Below are 22,081 nucleotides of genomic sequence, written 5' to 3'. Positions count from 1 at the left end.
ATCCAAAACCTTGATCTTTTCTACCCCTGCTAATTCACCCCAGATCCACTTTTTTGAAATTCCAACTTCTTTCCTGGAAGTCCATGCAGTGTCCATATGTTTTATACCTCTCCCACCTCCCCCCAAGCCCTCCCCCTCCCACATTTCTCTCGATGTCCCTGCTCTCAAATGTTGTGTTTGTGTCCTTCCCTCTTTCTCCCCATCTTGTCTACCGCTCCCCTTATTTTGTGTTTTATGTGTCGGTTTGACTTTTTGTGTGATTAATGTCAGCTCTTTCACGAGCCTCGATCTTGTATACAATAAATAAATAAATAAATAAATAAATGATAACCCGGGTAATTATTTTGTCCAAAAGCTGTTTCATTTATTCATGGATGTGAATGTATTTTATCTTCCCTTGTGCTGGCCTGCAGAAGAGCGACATTTGTGGCTCGAAAGCCTCATTCTTTAGTGAGTTCAACAACTAGAGTTGTAACATCGGCCCAATATTACAAAACCCGGGTTATTTTTGTCCCAGAGTTGCATGAAGAGGGAGGCGGGTGGTAGGAAGGATGAAAGGAAAAGAGGACAGAGGGAGGTAAGAAAATAGGAAGAAGACAGGGAGGAAAGGAGGGACCATTATATAGCATAATCACATCTACCTCTTCCCCTGCCTAGATATCCTGTAGTGCAGACCGTAAGAAAAGCCTCTAAGAAAAGCCGAGACCAATCCCGTTCTTATATTTAATATCTGTTGCTATATCAGATCCCAGCATCTGGAGTTTGTCAAGAGATCCAATTTGGCATTAGCACGAAGAATTCCCATGTCCCCTAGCCGTGGCTCACTTCCCCACAGTTGTATAAAGGAGTTTTCTCAATGTCCATCGCTGTGGAATCATCAACAGCAGCCAACTACTCTCTCCTCACTCGTACATCCCATAAAATGAGACATTGCATCCCCGTGGCCTTGGAGTCTCCAAGATCACTGCCAGGCAAGCATGGATGGAAAACGAGTTAAATTGGAACATTAGACAACCAAAAGAAAGGTGATCGTCAATTAGCACATCGTCGAGCCACTTCCCCAAGGGGTCCCAGGTAACCACCAATGTAGAATGTTCAAAAGCATGGGATTTAGCATCAGAGTCCAGCAACTTCACCCCTATTTTCAATATCCTTAAAATTTTACATGAACTATCTCAGCTGGCCTGGGGTATGGCACCATTAAAGGGTTGATGCATTAAAGTGCCAGTTTAACTGATTCTATACTGCAGACATGCTCAACGGCCTAACCATGTCTGCAAGGAAAGAGTCGTCAGCCTTGAACAAGATCTGGCGTGAGACCAACCTACACTTATGTTTACATATTTTTTCACAACCCTGATGTGTCACTGCAAAAATATCTTTCTTCTTTTGCAAAGAATGCGGAGAGACTATAGTCTTCCAGGGAGGGTACAAGGAAGTCTTATGTCTCTAGTCTCTTAGACTTCTTAACCTCTCCAAATCATCGCCTTCCCAACTAATTAGAGGTCAATGCTCTGGTTTACCTGCACACCCCAACCAGACTCTTGACTCTTCTTGTTAACATCCCCTTCTTGCCTCGTTACATCACCTACATCACCAGCCTGCTCATGTACATCCAATTGAAAGTGCTCCTCGGTCTCTGGTCCTTCCAACTGCGGCTGCAGAGTGCCATCGGGATCGGAAGTGGCCGACTCCCACAGTTGCAGCAACAAATCCGGGAGATCCTCCCTCATGGTTCCAGTAATGGCCCGGATTGCACGAACACGTGGTCCGAGGACCCACATAGATTGCATTCAACAAGCCGCACACAATCTCGTACTCATGGTGCCTGGCTTTATGACTATTTCCACATAGGTTCCAGCTTTATGACAAGTCCGTCTTCTACCGACTCCTCTCTGGCCTTGCCCCCCCCAGCACTCTCTGGGCTCTGTCCAGCAAATATTCCTACAGGTCGCACAAGATCTTCCTGCAACCCTCTTATGGTTAAACTGCCAAAATCAAGACTCTCTATTCACCTTCACTCCTTCATTCCTCTTTTCTCCCGCCTCTGGAACAAACTCCCTCACTCTCTTCAATCCCACTCCACCCTCCAGGTCTTTAAAACAGCTGTTCACCACCATCTCTTATCTTCCCCCATCCAAAACCTTGATCTTTTCTATCCCCGCTAATTTCACCCCAATTCCACTTTTTTGAAATACCAACTTCTGTCCTGGAAGTCCTGGAAGTCCTTGGTGTCGTTGTGTTTTATACTTCTCCCACCCCCCCCCCCCCCCTTCCCACGCCTCCTCCCCCCAAGCCCTCTCCCTCCCACACATCTCCCTGCTCTTAAATGTTGTGTGCTCTCAAGTGTTTGTGTGCTTCCCCTTCTCTTGTCTTCCGCTCCCTCTTTTTATATATTTTGTTTGTCTGGTTGATTTGTTTCTGAAGTAAATGTCAGCTCTTTCACGAGCCTCGATTCAGTATTAAAAAAAAAAAAAAAAAAAAAAAATCTCACCCCATTTGGCCTGGGACTCACACATTATCAGGCCTTTCCAGGACCTCACAGATCATACTTAAATTGGTCAGAATATCCTTATTATTGGACCATTCTGCATAGAACTGGACCACCACCCACTGAACTGTTGGACCACCACTACAACGTTACACAAAGGATTTCCCCCCCTTTTTCTTCTGCCGCACCTGGAGAAGTGCTGCAACATTAGCCAGTTTGCAAAGGCAACCCCATATTGCCAAATTCTCAAATAGTTATAACATCATCGTCATGCTATAATTCGTGAAGTGTGTGTGTTTCTTTGACTTCCATGCACACCTGAACCCCTAAAGGGATGACTAGAAAAATCGTGGTTGTACTTGGGGTGTGCATGGTTAAAAAGGGTTGTGGATAGCGGGTAGGGGTGTTCAGGGTCAGAGGGAAGAGGGGGTAACCCCAGTTCTTCATATGTAAATATGTATGGCATCTCGCCACTTCCAGTGGGAGCAGGTATTACAAGTCATACTAAAATATGCCAATTCTGGGGGAATTATTCTGTCCATAAGGATGGATTCTTCACTAGTTTGGTAAATGACAGCAAAATACAGCACTGCCACGCGGAACTGGGTACATCTGCAATGAAACCTTCACTCTCCTCCAACCGGTCTTTAATGCCAGACTCATACACATTATCAGGCCTTTCCAGGACCTCACAGATCATACTTAAATTGGTCAGAATATCCTTATTATTGGACCATTCTGCATAGAACTGGACCACCACCCACTGAACTGTTGGACCACCACTACAACGTTACACAAAGGATTTCCCCCCCTTTTTCTTCTGCCGCACCTGGAGAAGTGCTGCAACATTAGCCAGTTTGCAAAGGCTACTTCGTTGCTGGCCACGTCAAACATTCTTGGCTCCAACATCAACCCCTTAAAAAGGAACATCGTAAAAAATTAACTCAATAAAAAGAATCATCACAGCGATGGCTTGGCTTCCTCTCCCACTGGACTGACACATTCTGGCCTCACTATTATCAGTTCCACCTATCGTGGTCTCACTCCCATTTGGCACACCCTCCTCTCTGCCATGCAGTCTCCTTCACCTGAGTTTTAGGTGAAGCACTGAAGCAGCACTCACTGACCTGAATGTTTGAGTTCTGCATTCCTTGCTGATACCGTCGCAGCCCGGATTCTTAATTTTCCACTTCACCCGCCCCCATTAACTACGGCCTCTTTAGCTCCCTCAGCCTCACTTCATGCTCAGCCGACAAACACGAAACCTAACGTCCTCTTTCCGCCAAGCCAAAGGCCCCACGCTACATCCCTCATTGCAACGAACCTCACCCACGCCTCCTGAACATTCAATGTCCCCACACCGATCATATAATGGAGCACTATACTGCATTAAGGGCTTCTCCAAAAGAACTCTGCAGAACATCGGTCCAGGGCAAAAGGCAGTTTTCATTTTCTCCTATTCAAGTGCTGCACCATTACCCAGTTTGTAAAAACAACTTCTGGTTTCGAGCTTGCTTCCGGCCTTGGTAAAAACGTAGTCAAGCATTCTGGACTACAGCCTTACCTAGCCCTCTGGCATTGTTAGCTGGCAGTGCCCCCTACGGGCTGAAGAATGGCACAAGAGTTCTGAGATGAGTGTTCTTCCTCTACACCGTTTCTCTACTTCCTCTACATCAGGAACTGTATTGGAATAAATAGTGGTCACACATGCGATCGAAGCCATTTCTGTCAACGTAAACTTGTCTGTGTTCATTTGTGGAATGATAAACTAGTCTTGATCTTGAAGCCAGGCTAGGCATCGTTTGCTCCGATGAAGGATTAATGGCCAAAACTTCAGCTTCTTCTTGCTTCCCATGGCGGTTAGCATACCCCGATGAACTATCATCTGATAATCTGTAGACTGGCATCGTTACCAATTTGCGTTCTTAGTTCAGACAGCATTGTTGTTTTCACATCACAACTTTGGCTTCCACTGATGTCGTGTTTGTTTATGGAATGTACAGATGAAGCTGCCGGTCCTCTTCAACCACAATCGAAATTTATTCTTGAACATACTATTACAAATAATACAGGCCTCAAAATTATTGTTGCTTAATTGGTTGTGAAAAACCAACTTTAGAGGCCATTTTTCCTCACAGAGCAGGGGTTGGCCTTTTTGGGCACCGTGGTCTCCTTTTTGAAGCAATGTTTTATGGCCGGATGCCCTTCCTGCCACCAACCCTGTTAGTCGCCTCTTGCGACACACAGGGAATTACCAGTGAACTGGTGCTCAATTTGCCGACCTCGGAAGGATGACGGCTGAGTCAACACCCCGGCGTTAAGTCAGCGATCGACCGGGATTCGAACCCAGGATCCTAGGATCCCAAGCCGGCACCCGAACCGCTAAGCCAACACCAGGCTTGTGAGGAGTAATTTTTTCTTTACCTACAGGAGCACTTTTTTGTGCTTACAATCAAACCTCCTGTACCACACAGCATGCCCTGGAATTCATTAACAGACAGGCGGTGACTGGCAGTCCTTTCTTCTTGTACTGGGCTCCGGATGCTACCCATACTCCGGTCTACGCATCACGTGCATTCCTGGGAACCAGTCAACGGGGCATGTAAGTCAATGTTGCAACGTCGCACGGCCTCTTGATTTGAGATGGAATGGAGTTTTGTTTACAAAGACTTTAGTTTGGACTATTTTTATGAAAGTATCTTTTTATTACACAGAAAAGCCATCGCATACTCAACAAAACTGAATATGGTGAAGTAAGATGCTCCATAGTACCTGGTAGTACAAAAACTTTAAATTGCTGAACCATGATGCTTTACAGTTGCTGTTAAGTATTTGACAATAAGTAAATCCGTTGTTAAACCTGCGCACGCGATGCAAAAAGTAGGGTTAAGCAATAATTGCTTCGCTCTGTCTGTCTGTGAACAAACGCCAGTCTATGATCGAGGAACTACTTCATTTGAAATGAATTATATATTTTGAATATAGTACTGTAGCCTGGTGTTGGCTTAGCGGTTAGGGTGCCGGCTTGGGATCCGAGGATCCTGGGTTCGAATCCCGGTCGATCACTGAATTAACGCCAGGGGGGTTGACTCAGCCTGTCATCCTTCCGAGGTCGGCAAATTGAGTACCAGCTTGCTGGGATGAATGATCACGGTGTGTACCCCGGCTTAGAATAGGTACACTGTATCCCTGCGCATCGTAAGAGGCGACTAAGGGTTGGCGTCAGGAAGGGCATCCGGCCATAAAAACATTGCCTCAAACAGGGAACCATGATCGTCATGGGGCCCGCAAGGCTAACCCCCGCTCTAGCGGGGAAAATGGCCTTAAAACGATCATTCATTCATTCACTGTAGGCCACAAATCAGAACATTAATCAGAACACGAACCTGGAGTTTAGTTGTACTTTGGCTCTGAATTTGGCAAATTGTCGGAATCTCGTCCCAATCACAGAGAGTAATAACGTAATTTGTTACCCTGTTTGCATATCTGGCAGTAAAAAAAAATTGAAAATCATTCCAAACAGGAAACTTACTGTTTTGAGGGATGCCATAAGGACACAAACAACTGGCACAAATAACTAATTTAACCTGATAAGGTGGTGTGAAAGACAATGCATCAACAGCGGTAAAGTTCCCCAAAAAGCTTTTTTTTTCTGCAGCCTTTAAAACTTTAATTTTTATTTAAATTGAATTATACGAGCAACGCTACCCGCTCTATGGGCGGGGCCTCAATTGGGAAGCCCAAATGAAAAGGCAAAATATCAGAAATTGAAGGCTTTTAAAATTTTAAACGATTCATATAAACATCCGTTAAATCATATCACACGCAAATCATCAAAATCTAAACAGTACATGGCGCTCATTTTGAAAAAAGATTGAATTCTGCAAAACGGAAGCGGCCGCTACATGTCTTTCTCAGTCGCACGTTTATGTGTGAAGAGTGCGCGCCGAATCTGTAACACGGAAGCGGCCGCTACACCTGTTTCTCAGTCGCTTTGCACACGCTGCCGTGTTACTTCGGAGCCGCACGTTTATATAGGAAGAGTTCGTCAGGAGTCGATATACTCTCTCCTGGTACGTAGAATAAACAGTATTTGTAGAATTTCAACGAAAGCCACATCACTGTTCATATCGGTAAATATTATTCCATCGTGTTTGGAAAAACTGGAAAACTTGGAAGACTGGAAAAACAATATAGCCTATTTTACTCCCAGGGGTCCCAGGATTACCCACCCAAAATTTCGTTTTTTGTTTTTTTTTGTATACAAGATCGAGGCTCGTGAAAGAGCTAAAATCGTTGTTCGCTAATCGTTCGCTAATCGCTAATCGTTCGCTAAAAGTTCGCTAATCGTTCAAATCGCTAAATTCGTTGCGATCGGTTGAGCCGTTTTTGCGGTACCTTCGAACGGACGGACAGACATTTGGTGAATTATTGTAAGATACTTGAACACTGTAGAACACAAATCTCCTACTTGGCACTTTCAAAAATCCGTTTAGCATTACTTGGGTAAAATATTTACACCATCTCATGCCCCACGGGCAAAGTAACAATTTAGATTCAGCACTCAAAACAATATGGTTGTGCCGAGCACTGTTTGTGTAGTGCCAATCACAAAGCAAGAGTTTAAAAGACTCTTCTCGTGTACTTTTTCTCAAGACTACATGGATAAGGTTTTCTATCAACTCTCTAATTATATCAGATAAAACAATGGAATTGCACGAAAATCAGTTGTACAATATTGTCCCGTGAAGTGTTCCAGAAAATGCTTCCAAACTTATGTTAAGTGAAATGATCACTGAATGATGGAAGAGTTTGGAAGTGTAGATATATTGAAGAATCTGAATAACAATTCCACTTGCTCATAAGGTTCTAGCTGCACAATTCTGGGAATCATTTTGGATTTTGGATTTCCATTTTTATCCGTCGAACCTTTAGAGAGTTGAATGGCGAAATGAGTTTTTTTTTTGTTACTTAAGCTGGAAGCATCTGAAATCTGGAAGCATCTGCGATCATTACCTCCTCACTTTTTGCTCCTCTCTGAGATGTTTTGTGGCCCTTTTTGAATGGATAGTATACTTATGTTCTTTACTTCATTAAAAAACAATTCAATTAATGCATCCATTTATTCAAACATTTGTTCAATGTCTTGATTGGGCGACGATGCCTGACCATCTCTTATTGCATGTCGATCAGATATGGTGATGCCGTGAGGGAACTAGACCAAGCAGTGGGGGCTCTGCTTCAACGACTACGCAGCCTGGGCCTTCATTCTAACAGCCTGGTATTCTTCACATCAGACAATGGTGCTGCCCTCTCCGCTTCACTAAAAGGTGTGAATGGAGCACATTTGATGCTGCAGATACATATTTTGGTGTGTGTTTGTGTGCTTTTGATTGTTATTTCCATATGCGGATTTTTGAGAAGGTGGTACGGAGACCTCCCAGGTCTCAAAGTATCTACCTCCGTTTTGGTAAGGGGTCACGGTTCACAGACCAAGTTGAGAAGTTTTCTTGTGTCCAATGTTTTGTTCCGAGGGCTCTTTTCAAGATCGTCACTGATCCCTGGATAGCTTTCAACTGTAGTTCGTTTGTTGTAATATTCCCAGAAATGTTTTTCAATATCTCAGTAAGGTTTTTTTCTTCCTTGTTTATTTTTTTGTCCCCCGTCACACCGCGGAGCGAAAGGGGGACTATGGTTTTCCCCTTCATCCGTGTGTGCGTCTGTCCGTCCGTCCGTGCGTGCGTGCGTAAGCGAAGGACCGAATTCTAATTTGGTGTGTGGGTGCAACCCACCTCAAAATCCAAGATGGCCGCCGCCATGTATGTCTGAACCTTGTGAGCAGAATATCTTGAAAAATAAGCGAAGTACCAACTTCTAATCTGGTGTGTGGGTGGATTTAGGCATAAGGAAGAAAGCTATTGAAAATTGGGTCGCCACGTCAAAATCCAAGATGGCCGCCGCCATATATATGTCTGAACCTTGTGAGCGGAATATCTTGAAAAATAAGCGAAGTACCAACTTCTAATCTGGTGTGTGGGTGTATCTAGGCATAAGGAAGAAAGCTATTGAAAATTGGGTCGCCACGTCAAAATCCAAGATGGCCGCCGCCATGTATGTCTGAACCTTGTGAGCGAAATATCTTGAAAAATAAACGAACTACTAACTTCTAATCTGGTGTGTGGGTGTATCTACACATAAGGAAGAACGCTATTGAAAATTGGGTCGCCACTGCAAAATCCAAGATGGCCGCCTTGCGTCTTCCACTTTGTCAACTCACGTCACTTCACCGACGGGGGACCTCGGCGCAACGCTTGTTTTATTTGCTTTGGTTGTTATTTGTTGTTGCTTGTTTTCTTGTTACGGGTATTACTTCCTTGTTTTCAGTGATTTTTTTTTTTTTGCATACAAGATCGAGGCTCGTGTCAGAGTTAAGATTAAATCCCCCCCCAAAAAAAACGGATGCACAAAACGTACAATAAAGGGAGCAGGAGACAAGATGAGGAGAGAGAGGGAAGCACACAAGTACAACAGTAGAGAACAGGGACATCGGGACATCTGTGGGAGGGAGAGGGCTTGGGGGGAGGAGGCTTGGGAAGGGGGGGGGGGGGGGAGGAAGGTGGGAGACGTATAAAACACATGGACACTGCTGGGACTTCCAGGAAAGAAGTAGGTATTTCAAAAAAGTGGATTTTTGGTTCCTGTTTCCATGAGTTTTCTAGAACTGGGATATTGAGATTTTTGCAGATGTGCCAGTGGATTACTCTACATACCTTGTTGTGTCTTTGGGTGTACAGCTGCTCTGACATGAGTTTTTTTCACATCCCGAGAGGATGTGGCTCGTACTTTCTGTTTCTACCTTGCAGAACCTACACTTGTCAGATTGACTCAGTCCCACCATTTTATTAAAGCCATTGGTAAAAGCCTTGGTCTTGGGCATTTAAAATGATGTGTTATCCATCCTAGTTGAGCTGACCTCTTCTTAACCATTCCAAAGAGCCTTCGTTGTCTACTCCAAATCTGTCCAACTCTTTTTTTTTCCAATATGGATTCCTGCTCTTTTCTTGTTTTCCCAAATGTCGGTGTATAATCTGTTGCTAATTCGTTTTATATTTTTCTTTCTTCTTTTTTGCAATTGTTGGGGCTATACTCATGGTTGCTTTGGTTTCTTGTGTGGCATCGTATATTCACACCAGTCGTTGGAAATTTTTGCTCTGTGGGGTTAAGGATACCTTCTCTGGCTTTCTGTCTGTCTCCTCCCTTTTTGACTCTACTTTTGTTGTCTTGTGTCCCAGTGCAAGTCTGCATGTGGTAAGTTTAGTTAAAGGATAGGCATTGAGACCATCGATCTTGTTTTAGAAGTGTGCCGTCAGAAGTAGGGGGAAAATGGGGGTTCTAAAACACCCAATTTTACATTGAAGTTGATGTGGAAAAAGGGAAAAACCATTTCTAAAACACCCCATTAATCCTTAAAAATTCCTCCTATTTCTCCCTCTTCCCCTGGCATACCAACGAATATTTATTTGCAAGCCACTTTTCCATTATTCTATTGATCATACCCTAAAAAATCCATCTATTTCTTCCACTTTCAAATATACCTATTATTAAATATTATATCCTCAAAAGACCAACTAACAAACCACACCCACTTTTTGATAAACTACGCCTACTATTTCCAAAACAACCACACCCCCAAAAATCCTCCTATTTATCCCACTTCCTCCAAGCCCTTTATTGATTCTAAAACACTCATACTACTCTATTTTCTTTCATATTTTCTTTGAACTCATATAGAGAGCCAATGAATAATTGACTATGTTTTATTTTAGGGTATTGGCAAATTTTTTTATTTTAGGGAATTTTCACAGAGGCAAAAAGACCAGTTATACCCTAAATCAGACATATCATACCCCCAATGTTCTATTCTCATAAAATATATACGTCCTTCTTTATGAAAGTTAATTTTAATTGGAACTGTGAATTGTGTATGACCTGGGGATGCATTCACCATTTCTACATCTTTTGAATATACTGTATAGCCATTTTATTTAAAGATATATATTGTGATAAAGCATTTAATCGAACTAAGTCATTCGCATCTGTGGGGCTTGGATAATTGATTAATTTATAAGTATTGCCATGTTCACAGCCGGGATTAACACCCCTAGGTAACGGATGACCAATCGAGCTTTAACTCCGAGGCATTCACTCAAACGATGGCGGTGTTATTTATATGTGTGAGGGTGCAGTGGAGGGCAGCGAGCTTAGCTGGACAGGCGGACCTGGCGCGGGGTTATCCGATTCCCACAACAAATAAACGGACAGGACAAGGAATTAAAATTCAACAAACAATGGCTTAATAAAAATAAATGCCAGGGAACAAGAAATGTGCAGTACCAAAAATTCCTATATTGAGGATCTCCAATCAGACATAATTACAACACAAGGGAAAATAATGAAAGTAATAAAATGTGTATGGTGCATTTGCCTGCTACTCCGTGGTTTCCTCGAGCGGTCCCCGAACTCCGACGGCCTCGGCACGGGTCCCCGAGTCCTTGTGTGGGAAATGCGCCTTGGCGCCAAGTCGCGTTCTGCCAGCCGCCCGTGCGAGGCAGCCAAACTCTCTCCTCCGCTGTCCCACGCTCCACAAAGCGCCGAGGTCTCTCAGACGCTCACGCCACGCAACACCCCGTCACGAAACCAGCATCACCAGGATCAGAGGAAAGGATGCGTCCACCCCTTCATGCAGCCAGGAACAGAGCGAGCGTGCGAATGCCACTGCCAAGAGAGAGACAAACCGCGACAGCTCGCGATGCCAGCCACAAAAAAGAGCGAGCACGAACTGTGACCGCATGCGATGAATGTCTGAACCAGAAGAGAGAAAATGCGACTGCTCACTATGAATGTCTGACCCAAGAGAGACGTGCAACTGCACGCTATGAAAACCCAGAGCCAAGAGAGGGAAAATGCCGGGACATGTCCCTTTTATTCCTCGGTGTCGAGTGTTCATATCATGACGTCCGCGCGCGCTCCAATCAGTGACTGCCATCGCATCGCTCCACCGCCACGACTAATCATCACCTCGGGGCGGGGCCTCACGGCCCCTCTTGCCGGCCCTTGTGATGACTTGGCTGGTGGCGTCAGCAGTAATGTTTGAATGTCCGCATCCGGTAGCTTTATTTAGTGTATTTAGTACAGGTGCGGAGTGTATGGCTGGTGTTGCATGTGTCATAAGGAATGAAGGGAAAACCACAGAGGCAATTTACACACAGGGAATTTACCCTTATACCCTAACTAATTAGCATAGCTCCACCCCTCACATGGAGACAAATACACAACCTTACATGACATCCGGCCTGACTTAAGTACATGAAGGTGGCTGCATGACATACGGAGCACACTACCCTATACAATCCTACCTAGCCTAAGGTATTTCATTGCCTACCCCCCATAAACGTAACAGTATTTTTCATATTAATATTATTTGTTATATTGTGGCGGACACGAAAGCACTGACGTGGTGACATCACCCCGCACACCAAGTGGGGATGGGCCACGCCAGGGAGAGAGGCGTGGCCTCACGATATACACGGGGCGCGCAGCCCTGAGCAGCTTCGTGCTGCAGTTTGAGTACTTTCAATAAAGACTCTTTTATGAACCGCGTTGTCCGCTTGCTCTTTGCGTAAGCATTAGCGTGCGCAGCATCGCGCTTCATATGGTGACCTTGAATTTGGATCTGCCGTAGCGATCCTTCCGAACACGACGCCATTGCAATGGCAAACGACAAGGCAATGTCGATTAAACTTCCCGAATTTTGGGAGGCCCAGGCCGAAGTCTGGTTCGTCCAAGCCGAAGCCCAATTTCAGCTTCGGCGCCTCACCGGCGACGACACGCGCTACTGCCACGTCGTCGCCTCCCTCGGGCCCGGCACGGCCGCTCGAGTTGTGTCCGTCCTTCGCCACCCACCGGACGGCCACAAGTACGAGGCACTCAAGCGGCTACTCCTAGCCACGTTCGGCCTCACGGACGACGCACGGGCCGACCGCCTCCTGGATCTCCCCGAGCTCGGCGACACGCGCCCGTCGGTCCGAATGGACCATATGCTGTCACTGTTGGGCGACGAAGCCCCCGGTTCGCTATTCCGGGCGCTTTTCCGTCGCCAACTTCCAGCGCAGGTTCGCCTTGCGTTGGCCGGGACCGGGCTAACGGAACCCCGAGCATTGGCAGCCGAGGCGGACAGGTACTTCGCGGCTTCGGATACGCGGGCGAGAGTCGGTGCGGCCGTCACGGACCTCGAGGCTGATGCTGCTGATGCTGCTGATGATGCTGATCCACAGCATCAGCTTACACAGCATACGCAGCATGCTGATACGCCCCTCGTGACCGCCGCCACGCCCCGCCCACCGCCGCGGCGAAAACCGCCACCGCGGGGAAAACTGCCAACTCCACCGGCCTGGCGGAGCCAGCCACACTCCTCCAGCTCCACCACCTGGTGCTGGTTCCATGCCAAGTTTGGCCACGAGGCTCGGCAATGTCATCCGCCATGCTCCTTCAACAGGTCGGGAAACGCCCGGGCCGGCGCTCAATAGTGGCGATGAGCGCTGGCCGTTCGAGCAGCCTGCTGTTCATAACGGACACCTTATCCGGGCGCCGTTACCTGTGCGACACGGGAGCGCAGGTGAGTGTCGTTCCCGCCGGTACGTCAGACAAGCACGCCGCGGGCGGGGGCCCCGCGCTGCTTGCCGCGATTGGGACGCCCATCCGTACGTACGGGAAACGCTGCCTCTCTCTGCGGTTCGGAGGGCAGGTTTTCCGATGGACGTTCGTCATCGCCGACGTGCCCATGGCACTGCTTGGCGCGGACTTCCTGTGCGCTAATGGGCTCCTGGTCAACGTAAAGCGCAGACGTCTTGTTCAGGCCGAGACGTTCAGCTCGCTCGCTTGTGCGCTGCCCAGCTCGTCGAGCAGCTCAACGAGCGGCTTTCCAAGCGGCTTGCCGAACGGTTCGGTTCCGGCCACGTTGGTCTGTACGCTTCCGGCAGCGGACGCATTCACCCGCCTCCTCGCCGGCTTCCCGGCCCTCACGCGGCCCACCTTCTCGGCGGGGGCCGTCAAGCACGGGGTGGCCCATCACATCCCCACCGTCGGGCCACCGGTCTACGCCCGGGCACGCCACCTCGAGCCGACGAAGCTGGCGTTGGCAAAAGCGGCGTTCGCTACCCTGGAGCGACTCGGCATCGTTCAGCGCTCAGAGAGCGCTTGGGCATCGCCGCTGCACATCGTGCCGAAGCCCGGCGGGGGATGGCGACCGTGCGGGGACTATCGCCGTCTCAATGACGCCACCACTCCCGACCGCTACCCCGTCCCCCACATTCAGGACTTTTCCGCCCGTTTGGCGGGCATGTCCTTCTTCTCGAAGGTGGACCTCATACGCGGCTACCATCAGGTCCCCGTCAGGCCGGAGGACGTCCCGAAGACGGCGGTCATCACGCCATTCGGACTCTTCGAGTTCCTGCGGATGCCCTTCGATCTGAAGAATGCGGCTCAGGCATTCCAGCGACTGATGGACAGCGTCCTGCGCGACTTGGATTTTGTCTACGTCTACCTGGACGATATCCTCGTCGCCAGCGCGTCCCGCGAAGAGCACCTACGCCACCTCCGCACGCTCTTCGAACGCCTGGGCCAGCATGGCCTGATTGTGAACCCCGCAAAGTGCCGGTTCGGCGCCGCCATAATCGATTTTCTGGGGCACCGTGTCACCAGGCACGGAGCCGTCCCCCTGCCGGCCAAGGTGGAGGCGGTGAAGGGGTTTCCGCGCCCCCGCACGATCAGAGGGCTGCAGGAGTTCCTGGGCATGGTGAACTTTTACCATCGGTTCCTGCCCCGTATCGCCCAGCTCCTGCGCCCCCTGCACGAAGCTCTCCGAGGTAAGCCGGGCAAAGGCGACGTTACCTGGACCGAGCAGATGGACACGGCGTTCACGGGCGCGAAGCTCGCCTTGGCTAACGCCACCATGCTCGCGCACCCGGCGCCCGATGCACCGATCGCCCTCACCACCGACGCCTCGGACTACGCGGTGGGTGCGGTGCACGAGCAATGGGTGCGTGGAGCTTGGCAACCGCTGGCGTTCTTTAGCCGGCAGCTTCGCCCGCCCGAACGCCGTTACAGTACCTTTGACCGTGAGTTGCTCGGGCTTCACTTGGCGGTCAGGCACTTCCGCCATCTGCTCGAGGGCCGTGCGTTCACGGCCTTCGTCGACCACAAGCCGCTGATCTTCGCGATGGGCAAGGTCACCGAGCCGTGGTCAGCCCGGCAGCAGCGTCACCTCTCGGCCGTGACCGAGTACACGACGGACATCCGGCACGTCGCGGGGAAGGACAACCCGGTGGCGGATTGCCTTTCCCGGGCCGTCGCCCACGCAGTCCACCTCGGCATCGACTATGCCCGGATGGCAGTGGACCAGGCCGCTGACCCCGACGTCCAGGCCTTGCGGACCGCCGTCACGGGCCTCCGCGTCACCGAGGTGCCGTTCGACGGCGCGGCCCTCTTGTGCGACGTCTCCCTCGGGCGTCCTCGCTCCATCGTGCCCGCGGGCTGGCAGCGCCAGGTGTTTGACGCCATCCACGGCCTGTCCCACCCGGGCGCGAGGGCCTCCCAAAGGTTGATCGCCGACAAGTTCGTCTGGCATGGCCTCCGGAAGGCCGTCCGCGGCTGGGCCAGGACGTGCCTCGCGTGCCAGCGCGCCAAGGTGCACCGGCACACCCAGGCCCCGTTGGCCCCGTTCACGGTGCCGGAACGCCGGTTTGACCACGTCCACGTGGACCTGGTGGGACCTCTGCCCCCCCCCTCGCGGGGTTTCACCCACGTCCTCACCATGGTGGACCGCACCACCCGGTGGCCGGAGGCCGTGCCCTTGGCATCGACGACGGCGGCCGATGTCGCGCAGGCTTTCATCGCCACCTGGGTCGCCCGGTTCGGCGCCCCCTCAGACATCTCGTCCGACCGCGGCCCCCAGTTCACCTCGGAGCTCTGGGGGGCGGCCGTGCAGGGGCTCGGGGTCCGGCTGCACCGAACCACGGCCTACCACCCCGCGATTTCACCGCTCATTGAAGGCCGCGCTCCGGGCCACCCTCTGCGACGGCGGCTGGGTCGACAGGCTCCCCTGGGTCCTGCTGGGCCTCCGGACGGCGCCCAAGGGGACCTGCGCGCATCCGCGGCGGAGTTGGTCTTCGGGCAACCGCTGCGGGTGCCGGGCGAGTTCCTCCCCGACTCCACGGCACCATGGTCCGCGGCACAGCAGCGCTCCGCTCTGCAAGAGACCGCCCAGAGGTTCGCCCCGGTGCCAACGGCATGCCACGGGCACCCACCGACGCACGTCGCCCCGGAGCTTCGCACGGCGGAGTACGTCTTCGTCCGCCACGATGCCCACCGGACACCACTGCGGCCCCCGTACGACGGGCCTTTCCGCGTGCTGGAGACCGGGGCGAAGCACTTCACCCTGGACATCGGCGGTACTCCTGACCGCGTTTCTGTAGACCGCCTCAAGCCGGCCCACCTCGACGTGGAACATCCACCGCCAGTGGCCCGACCCCCGCGTCGGGGCCGCCCCCCTGCGGGCGGACCCCCGGCACCGCCCAGCCCCGCCGCCCCCCGGTCCTGCAGCCGGAGGCATCCCAGATGGCATCCCTGCATCACAGACGCCGCCAGTCGCCAGGGGGCGCTTCGGCCGGGTCATCCGTTTGCCCCGCAAACTGACCCTTCAGGTGCGCGGGGATTCTGGGGGGGCACGTGTGGCGGACACGAAAGCACTGACGTGGTGACATCACCCCGCACACCAAGTGGGGATGGCCCACGCCAGGGAGAGAGGCGTGGCCTCACGATATACACGGGGCGCGCAGTCCTGAGCAGCTTAGTGCTGCAGTTTGAGTACTTTCAATAAAGACTCTTTTATGAACCGCGTTGTCCGCTTGCTCTTTGCGTAAGCATTAGCGCGCGCAGCATCGCGCTTCAATATTATATTTTTGACGTTCAGCCTGTGCCTTTGTATAATAATTTGATAAATCAATATCCAACTCTTGGGATACTCCGAAGATAGAACCATCTTTTCCAACATGTCATTTATATTAGACTAGCAGAAGTACCCGGCATTGCCGGGCAGGGGGGAGGGGGGGGGAAGGAGAACGGGGGACGGGGGAAGCCGGGAAGGGAGGAGAGGGGGGGAGGGGGAGGGGGAAGGGAGGGGAGGGGATGGAAGGGCATGGGAAGGAGAGGGGAGGAGGGGAAGGGAGGGGGGAGGAGGAGGGGGAGGGAAAGGAGGGAGGGGGGAAGGGAAGGGAAGGGGAGGGGAGAGGGGGAAGGGGAGGGGGGAAGGGAGGGGGAAGAGGGGGAAGGGGAGGGGAAAAGGAGGGGGGAAGGGGAGGGGGAGGGAAGGGGAGGGGGGAGGGGAAGGGGAGGGGGAGGGGAAGGGGGAGGACGGGAGGGAGAGGGGGAGGGGAGAGGGGGGCGGGAGGGGGAGAGGGGGGGAAGGGGGAGGGCCAGTCAACAATGACGTTGTAGCACAGGCTGAGATTCAGTGTATAATGTTCCTCGCTGAAATGCGCTGAGGTAAATATGAATAAAAAAATATGGATCTCGTCATCGGAGGTCATTTTTAGGTGGGGCCATGTCCTCCCCAGGCCCAATTGCCATGTCTATGCCAAAAAATCGAGTACGTGGGCCTCTCCGTTTAGGAGTCTATAGGTAACACACAAACAGACTGTGTTTTATATTGTTATGGATCCCGGGGGTCGGCGCTCCCCTTATCAAGGGGGGATTAATCCCCGTCCCTTAAGCTGGCCGTCCCAAGTCCTGGAGCTATGACGTCACTTCCGGTCAGCGCAGAATAGGGTGGAAGGCCGAATTGTTCCTATTACCTAATTACCAGCGCCTTCCGGGAAGCGAGGAAATGAGCCCCGCCCGAGCCGCGGCGTTAGTGGACACGCCGAGCGAAGCGAGCCGCGACTCAGGCCGTTAACAATGACTAACCCCGATTGTAGCGGTTCCTAATCGTGCCACAGGTACTCAATTGAAGAAAGGACGGATGCGATCGGATTAGGGAAAAACCAAGAAAGAACAAGGTAAATTTATTTACAAACCAAAAAGAAGAGGAAAGGAAAGAATGTACAAGAAGAAGAAGAAGAAGAAGCAGGACACAGGGCAGGCTTAACTACACAGTCTTAACTTACGACCCCAGACAAACATACACACTCACACGGGATTGTAGCTGGTAGGGTGGAAGGTCCAGGTAGATGGTCCAGGCGATGGGGTCCAGGCTCCAGGTGAGGCTCCGGTTCCATGGGCGAAAACCCGGCAGGCAGCTTCGCGCGTATCGTTCAACCGCGAGCGGACCTTACATATGGCGGGGAGGAGGCTCGTGTCCTTTAGCGTATGTAACAGATGGACGGTCGTGCTAAACGCTCCCTCTCTCTCAAGTTGTCATTCAGCGCCAGCGAGTGAGTCCTCCTTTTCCAATGTGCGCTCCGTATCAAAAGCAGTCCCTCACAATAGGCGCGCCTCCAACAAGTCCTCCCAAAGAAGTCCGTGAAAGGGCTTTGTGCTCGCACTTCTATATCGCGCTTCAGGATCACTCCGCGCTTCATCAAGCCACGCCCGCCAGTGATATTTCATCAGCCCCGGTTGGCTGGTGGGGGCTTACCGGCCACGCCTTTGATGACTAGTTGACAGGCCACACCTTGTGCTTGGCGTTCCGCCCTTCTTCCTCGAGCCGACCGCATGGTCAATGGCGGCGCCTGAGCGAACGCTAACCAAGGCGCGTAACAGAATTTGGAGAGAGGTCGCAAAATGAACAAAAGGGCCTACTCCTTATTTGATTGATGCAACGCAGATTCAACTATTGGAAACACGGCCTTATCTAAAACACATCATAAGGAAATAACTGAGTTCCTATGGTGGCCTACGTGTTGCTTGTGGACTAACTAAGGGTGCAACCGTTAACCTTTACTGTCATATTTACAAGTGATTATTATTTACAAAAGTGTGGGTTCTAAAACCGCAACAATATATGAAGAGATTAAAAATGACATCATAAAAATTTTCATGATTGTTGAGTTGAAATAATACATATAAACATAATTGACCACACCATTTGGAATTAAACTTTTGGACTTGAAATGTTTGATAAACACCATTCTGTAAGAAGTTAATTAATTCAACAGGTGGTGGAAGACCATAACTATCAAAATACCCTAATTACCCTAATTTTATCAATCTCTTCCGTTGTAAGGAAAGGAGCATCCTCAACATCATGAAGACCAATAGCTGTGTGAAAGTGTTCTTTAAATAAATGTTTGACTTCATTAGAAAAATGAATATTAATTTATCTTATTAATCTTGTAAAGGAATTCATTTTTGGTGTAATTTTCAAACAGTTATGTTCCTTTTTATGTGTATTTTTCATCATCGATTCGAAGATAATCACAAAATATACATTGTTTATGAACTTTTGTCTCTGTGTTTAATCCCACTCCATTACACGCTGGAAAATTCTCTAATTTATTGCAGGGAGTATCAGGGAATTCAAGAGGTTCAACATTTGGTATATCGTTTAGATTCATCATATTTATATAGTATAACTTTACTTAAAATAAATTTCATCTTCACTACAATCGGTGCTTTCATTATCATCATCTACTATATAAAAGAGATGTCTGTCTGTGTGTGTGTCTGTCTGTGTGTCACCATTTTTCTCAGAGATGGCTGAACGGATCTTCGTCAAACTTTCAGAGATTCATCAGTGAGTGCCTCGGAGTGTTTTAGGCAAAAACGAAAACAAAAAATGTAAAAAATTTTTTTTAAAGTTAAAGTTCGTTTTTTTGGAGTTAAAAAATAATAATCGCTCGATAGTGTCGAAGCCTTTTTAAATTAATGACAGCTACATACAAGTACACATTCGCATAAATAAATACAAAACAATCACCAGACATTTGAACACAAATAAATCAAACAATTCCGGAAGTGTACGAAGTTGGTAGTACGGCTTCTTCTTCTTCCTGATCGACATCACACGTAACTCAGAAACATGATGAATGCCACATTCACCCACCAGCATATATATGAACCCCCTTCCTCTCCCGCCTCCCCTTCCTCCTCCTCCTCCTCTTGCTCTTGCCCCCTTCCCCCCTCACCTCCTACCTTTCCCCCCTTCCCCCATTCCTCCCTCACCCCTCCCCTACCTCCCCCTTCCCCCACCCTCGACCCTTTCCCCCCCTTCTGCCTCACCTCCCTACCCCTCCCCCATCTCCCCTCCCCTTCCCCCCCACCCCCTTCCCCCCCTCTCGCCCCCTTCCTCCTCTCCCCCCTACCCTTCCCTCTCCCCATTCCCCTTCACCCCCTCCCACCCTCTTGCTCCCCTTCCCCCCTGCCCCCCCCCTCCCTTTCCCCCCCCTCCCCTCCCTCCTCCCCCACCCAGCAACGCCGGGTACTTCTGCTAGTCATCTATAAAACTACTTTCAGAACTATAGTTTGAACACAAACTCTCAGTATAATAACTCTTCTGTTCTCATAGAGATACTATCATCACTATCATAATCCCCAAAATCTTCAACTGAATAATGACTCATTTATTGGAAAAAAAAATCTTGAAGGACTCTAATCAAAGATATTTAAACCAAGAACCAAGTTCAAACATACTATAATCAATATACTTGATGGTGATGAGTGCCATAAAAAAATCAAGTTATTCCCTAAAATAAAACATAGTCAAATATTAATTGGCTCTCGATATGAGTTCAAAGAAAATACGAGAGAAAATGGAGTGGTATGAGTGTTTTCGAATCAACAAAGGGCTTTAGTACAGCGGATAAGCTCTCATATTATAACAATTGTGCATTTTATGAGGAAAGCATGAAATTTCTAACATAGTTAGTGCATACCATAAGGTTTAATTTCAGATGTGGAGGGAAGTCAGATTTGACCTCTGAGAACCGTGAGGTCAAATACAAGATGGCCGCCAGTCCACCGGGTCTAATGTTCAAACGCGCTTATAGGTGTCATTTCCAACTAAATTTGGGGATGCCCATTCATTTGGTGATACTTTTGAGATCGCCAGAACTCAAGGACATGCATTTAGGTCAAGGTCAAATTACGTTAAATATCTATTTTTATGATACTGCAGTTGGAACTTCTATTGGAAAAAGTTCATTTGAACTTTTAAAACTTTATTTTCTCAGGTACAGTGATAGGTACAGAACACCCAAAGACCAGAAATGATGAAAAAAAGTGTTTACACTGCAAGGAATGATGCAATAACCTCTGAAAAAATAACTGTAGTTAACCAAGTATGTCCACAAAAGCTTACATTAAATCAAGTGCAATGATGAAATTGGTAATGATCAAAATCTAACAGTCTCCAGAACAGAAGCACAGTGCAGTGCACTTGAATGCAGCTTTGGCACACTTGCAGCGTCCAGTGCACCCTTTCTTGCAGCCACAGTGGATCGATTTTGGCACGATTTCGATGCTTCAGGGAGAGTGGTCCAAAGAGGCTGCCACCCAGTTGTCTCCTTTGTCCAGCCCCAGTCAGATGGGTCTGGCATCTCTGGATCCATGACCAATGCCTGGTTCCAACAGTTGGCCTGGTAGCAAGTGCGCTTGATGTGCTGCTTGAGTGCTGATTGGGTTGGAGGAATGTTCTCTAGACTTCTCGACTTCTGTGTGAAGAGCTGTTTCCTGGCATCATTCACTTCCGTGCTCTCACTGGTTCGGTCGTACATCAGCAACACAAATCGCTCTAGCAGTAACATTGAGCCTTCACTGACCTCACTTGGCATGCCTAGGAGTTCATTGAAAGCATCATTCACCTCTGGGCATCCCCAATTTAGTTGGAAATGACACCTACAATGTTTTTCTACACTATTTGGTTCCAAAATTAAGCGCGTTTGAACATGAGACTCGGTGGACTGGCGGCCATTTTGGATTTGACCTCTCACGGTTCTCAGAGGTCAAATCTGACTTCCCTCCACATCTGAAAATAAACCTTATGGTATGCACGAACTATGTTAAATATTTCATGCTTTTCTCATAAAATGCAAAATTTTTGTGTTTATCTGCTGCACTACTTGGAGGAATTGGGATAAATAGGAGGATTTTTAGGGGTGTGGGTGTTTTGGAAAAAGTGGGCGTGGTTTATCAAAAAGTGGGTGTGGTTTGTATTAGTTGGTCTATTGAGGATTTCATATTTAATAATAGGTTTATTTGAAAGTGGAAGAAATAGACGGATTTTTTCGGGTATGATCAATGGAATAATGGTAAAAGTGGGCGTGGCTTGTCAATAAATATTTGTTGGTATGCTCGGGGAAGAGGGAGAAATAGGAGGAAATTTTATGGGTTAAGGGGGTGTTTTAGGAATAGTTTTTCCCTTTTTCCCCATTCACTTCAATGTAAAGTTAAGTGCGTTTTGGAACCCCCATTTTACCCCTACCGTCAGGTTTCTGAATTGCCCTATCTGTTTTCATTTGCTTTGCATTATTTGCTTTTATATGTGTTGTAATCATTAAATCCCCATGATTTTATGCCATTATCACTATGGATTTGCCC

At 49.0% G+C, this 22,081-nt stretch overlaps 1 protein-coding gene across 7 annotated transcripts in view; it reads left to right on the top strand.

Annotated features, from left to right (window-relative positions):
- GALNS (galactosamine (N-acetyl)-6-sulfatase) overlaps window positions 1-22,081 on the top strand; it is a 100,887-nt gene that overhangs the window by 62,174 nt on the left and 16,632 nt on the right. For all 7 annotated transcript variants that reach the window (XM_078771673.1, XM_078771671.1, XM_078771669.1 and 4 more), the window contains 2 exons: window positions 4,966-5,093; window positions 7,685-7,821. In XM_078771673.1, coding sequence (XP_078627799.1) covers window positions 4,966-5,093; window positions 7,685-7,821 — 265 coding nt within the window. The remainder of the gene's footprint in view (window positions 1-4,965; window positions 5,094-7,684; window positions 7,822-22,081) is intronic.

Source organism: Myxine glutinosa, chromosome 2 (assembly GCF_964187855.1).
Source record: "Myxine glutinosa chromosome 2, kmMyxGlut1.1, whole genome shotgun sequence".
Taxonomy (NCBI): Eukaryota; Metazoa; Chordata; class Myxini; order Myxiniformes; family Myxinidae; genus Myxine; species Myxine glutinosa.
Note: the sequence above shows the minus strand (reverse complement) of the source record. Positions and strands in the feature narration are given on the sequence as shown.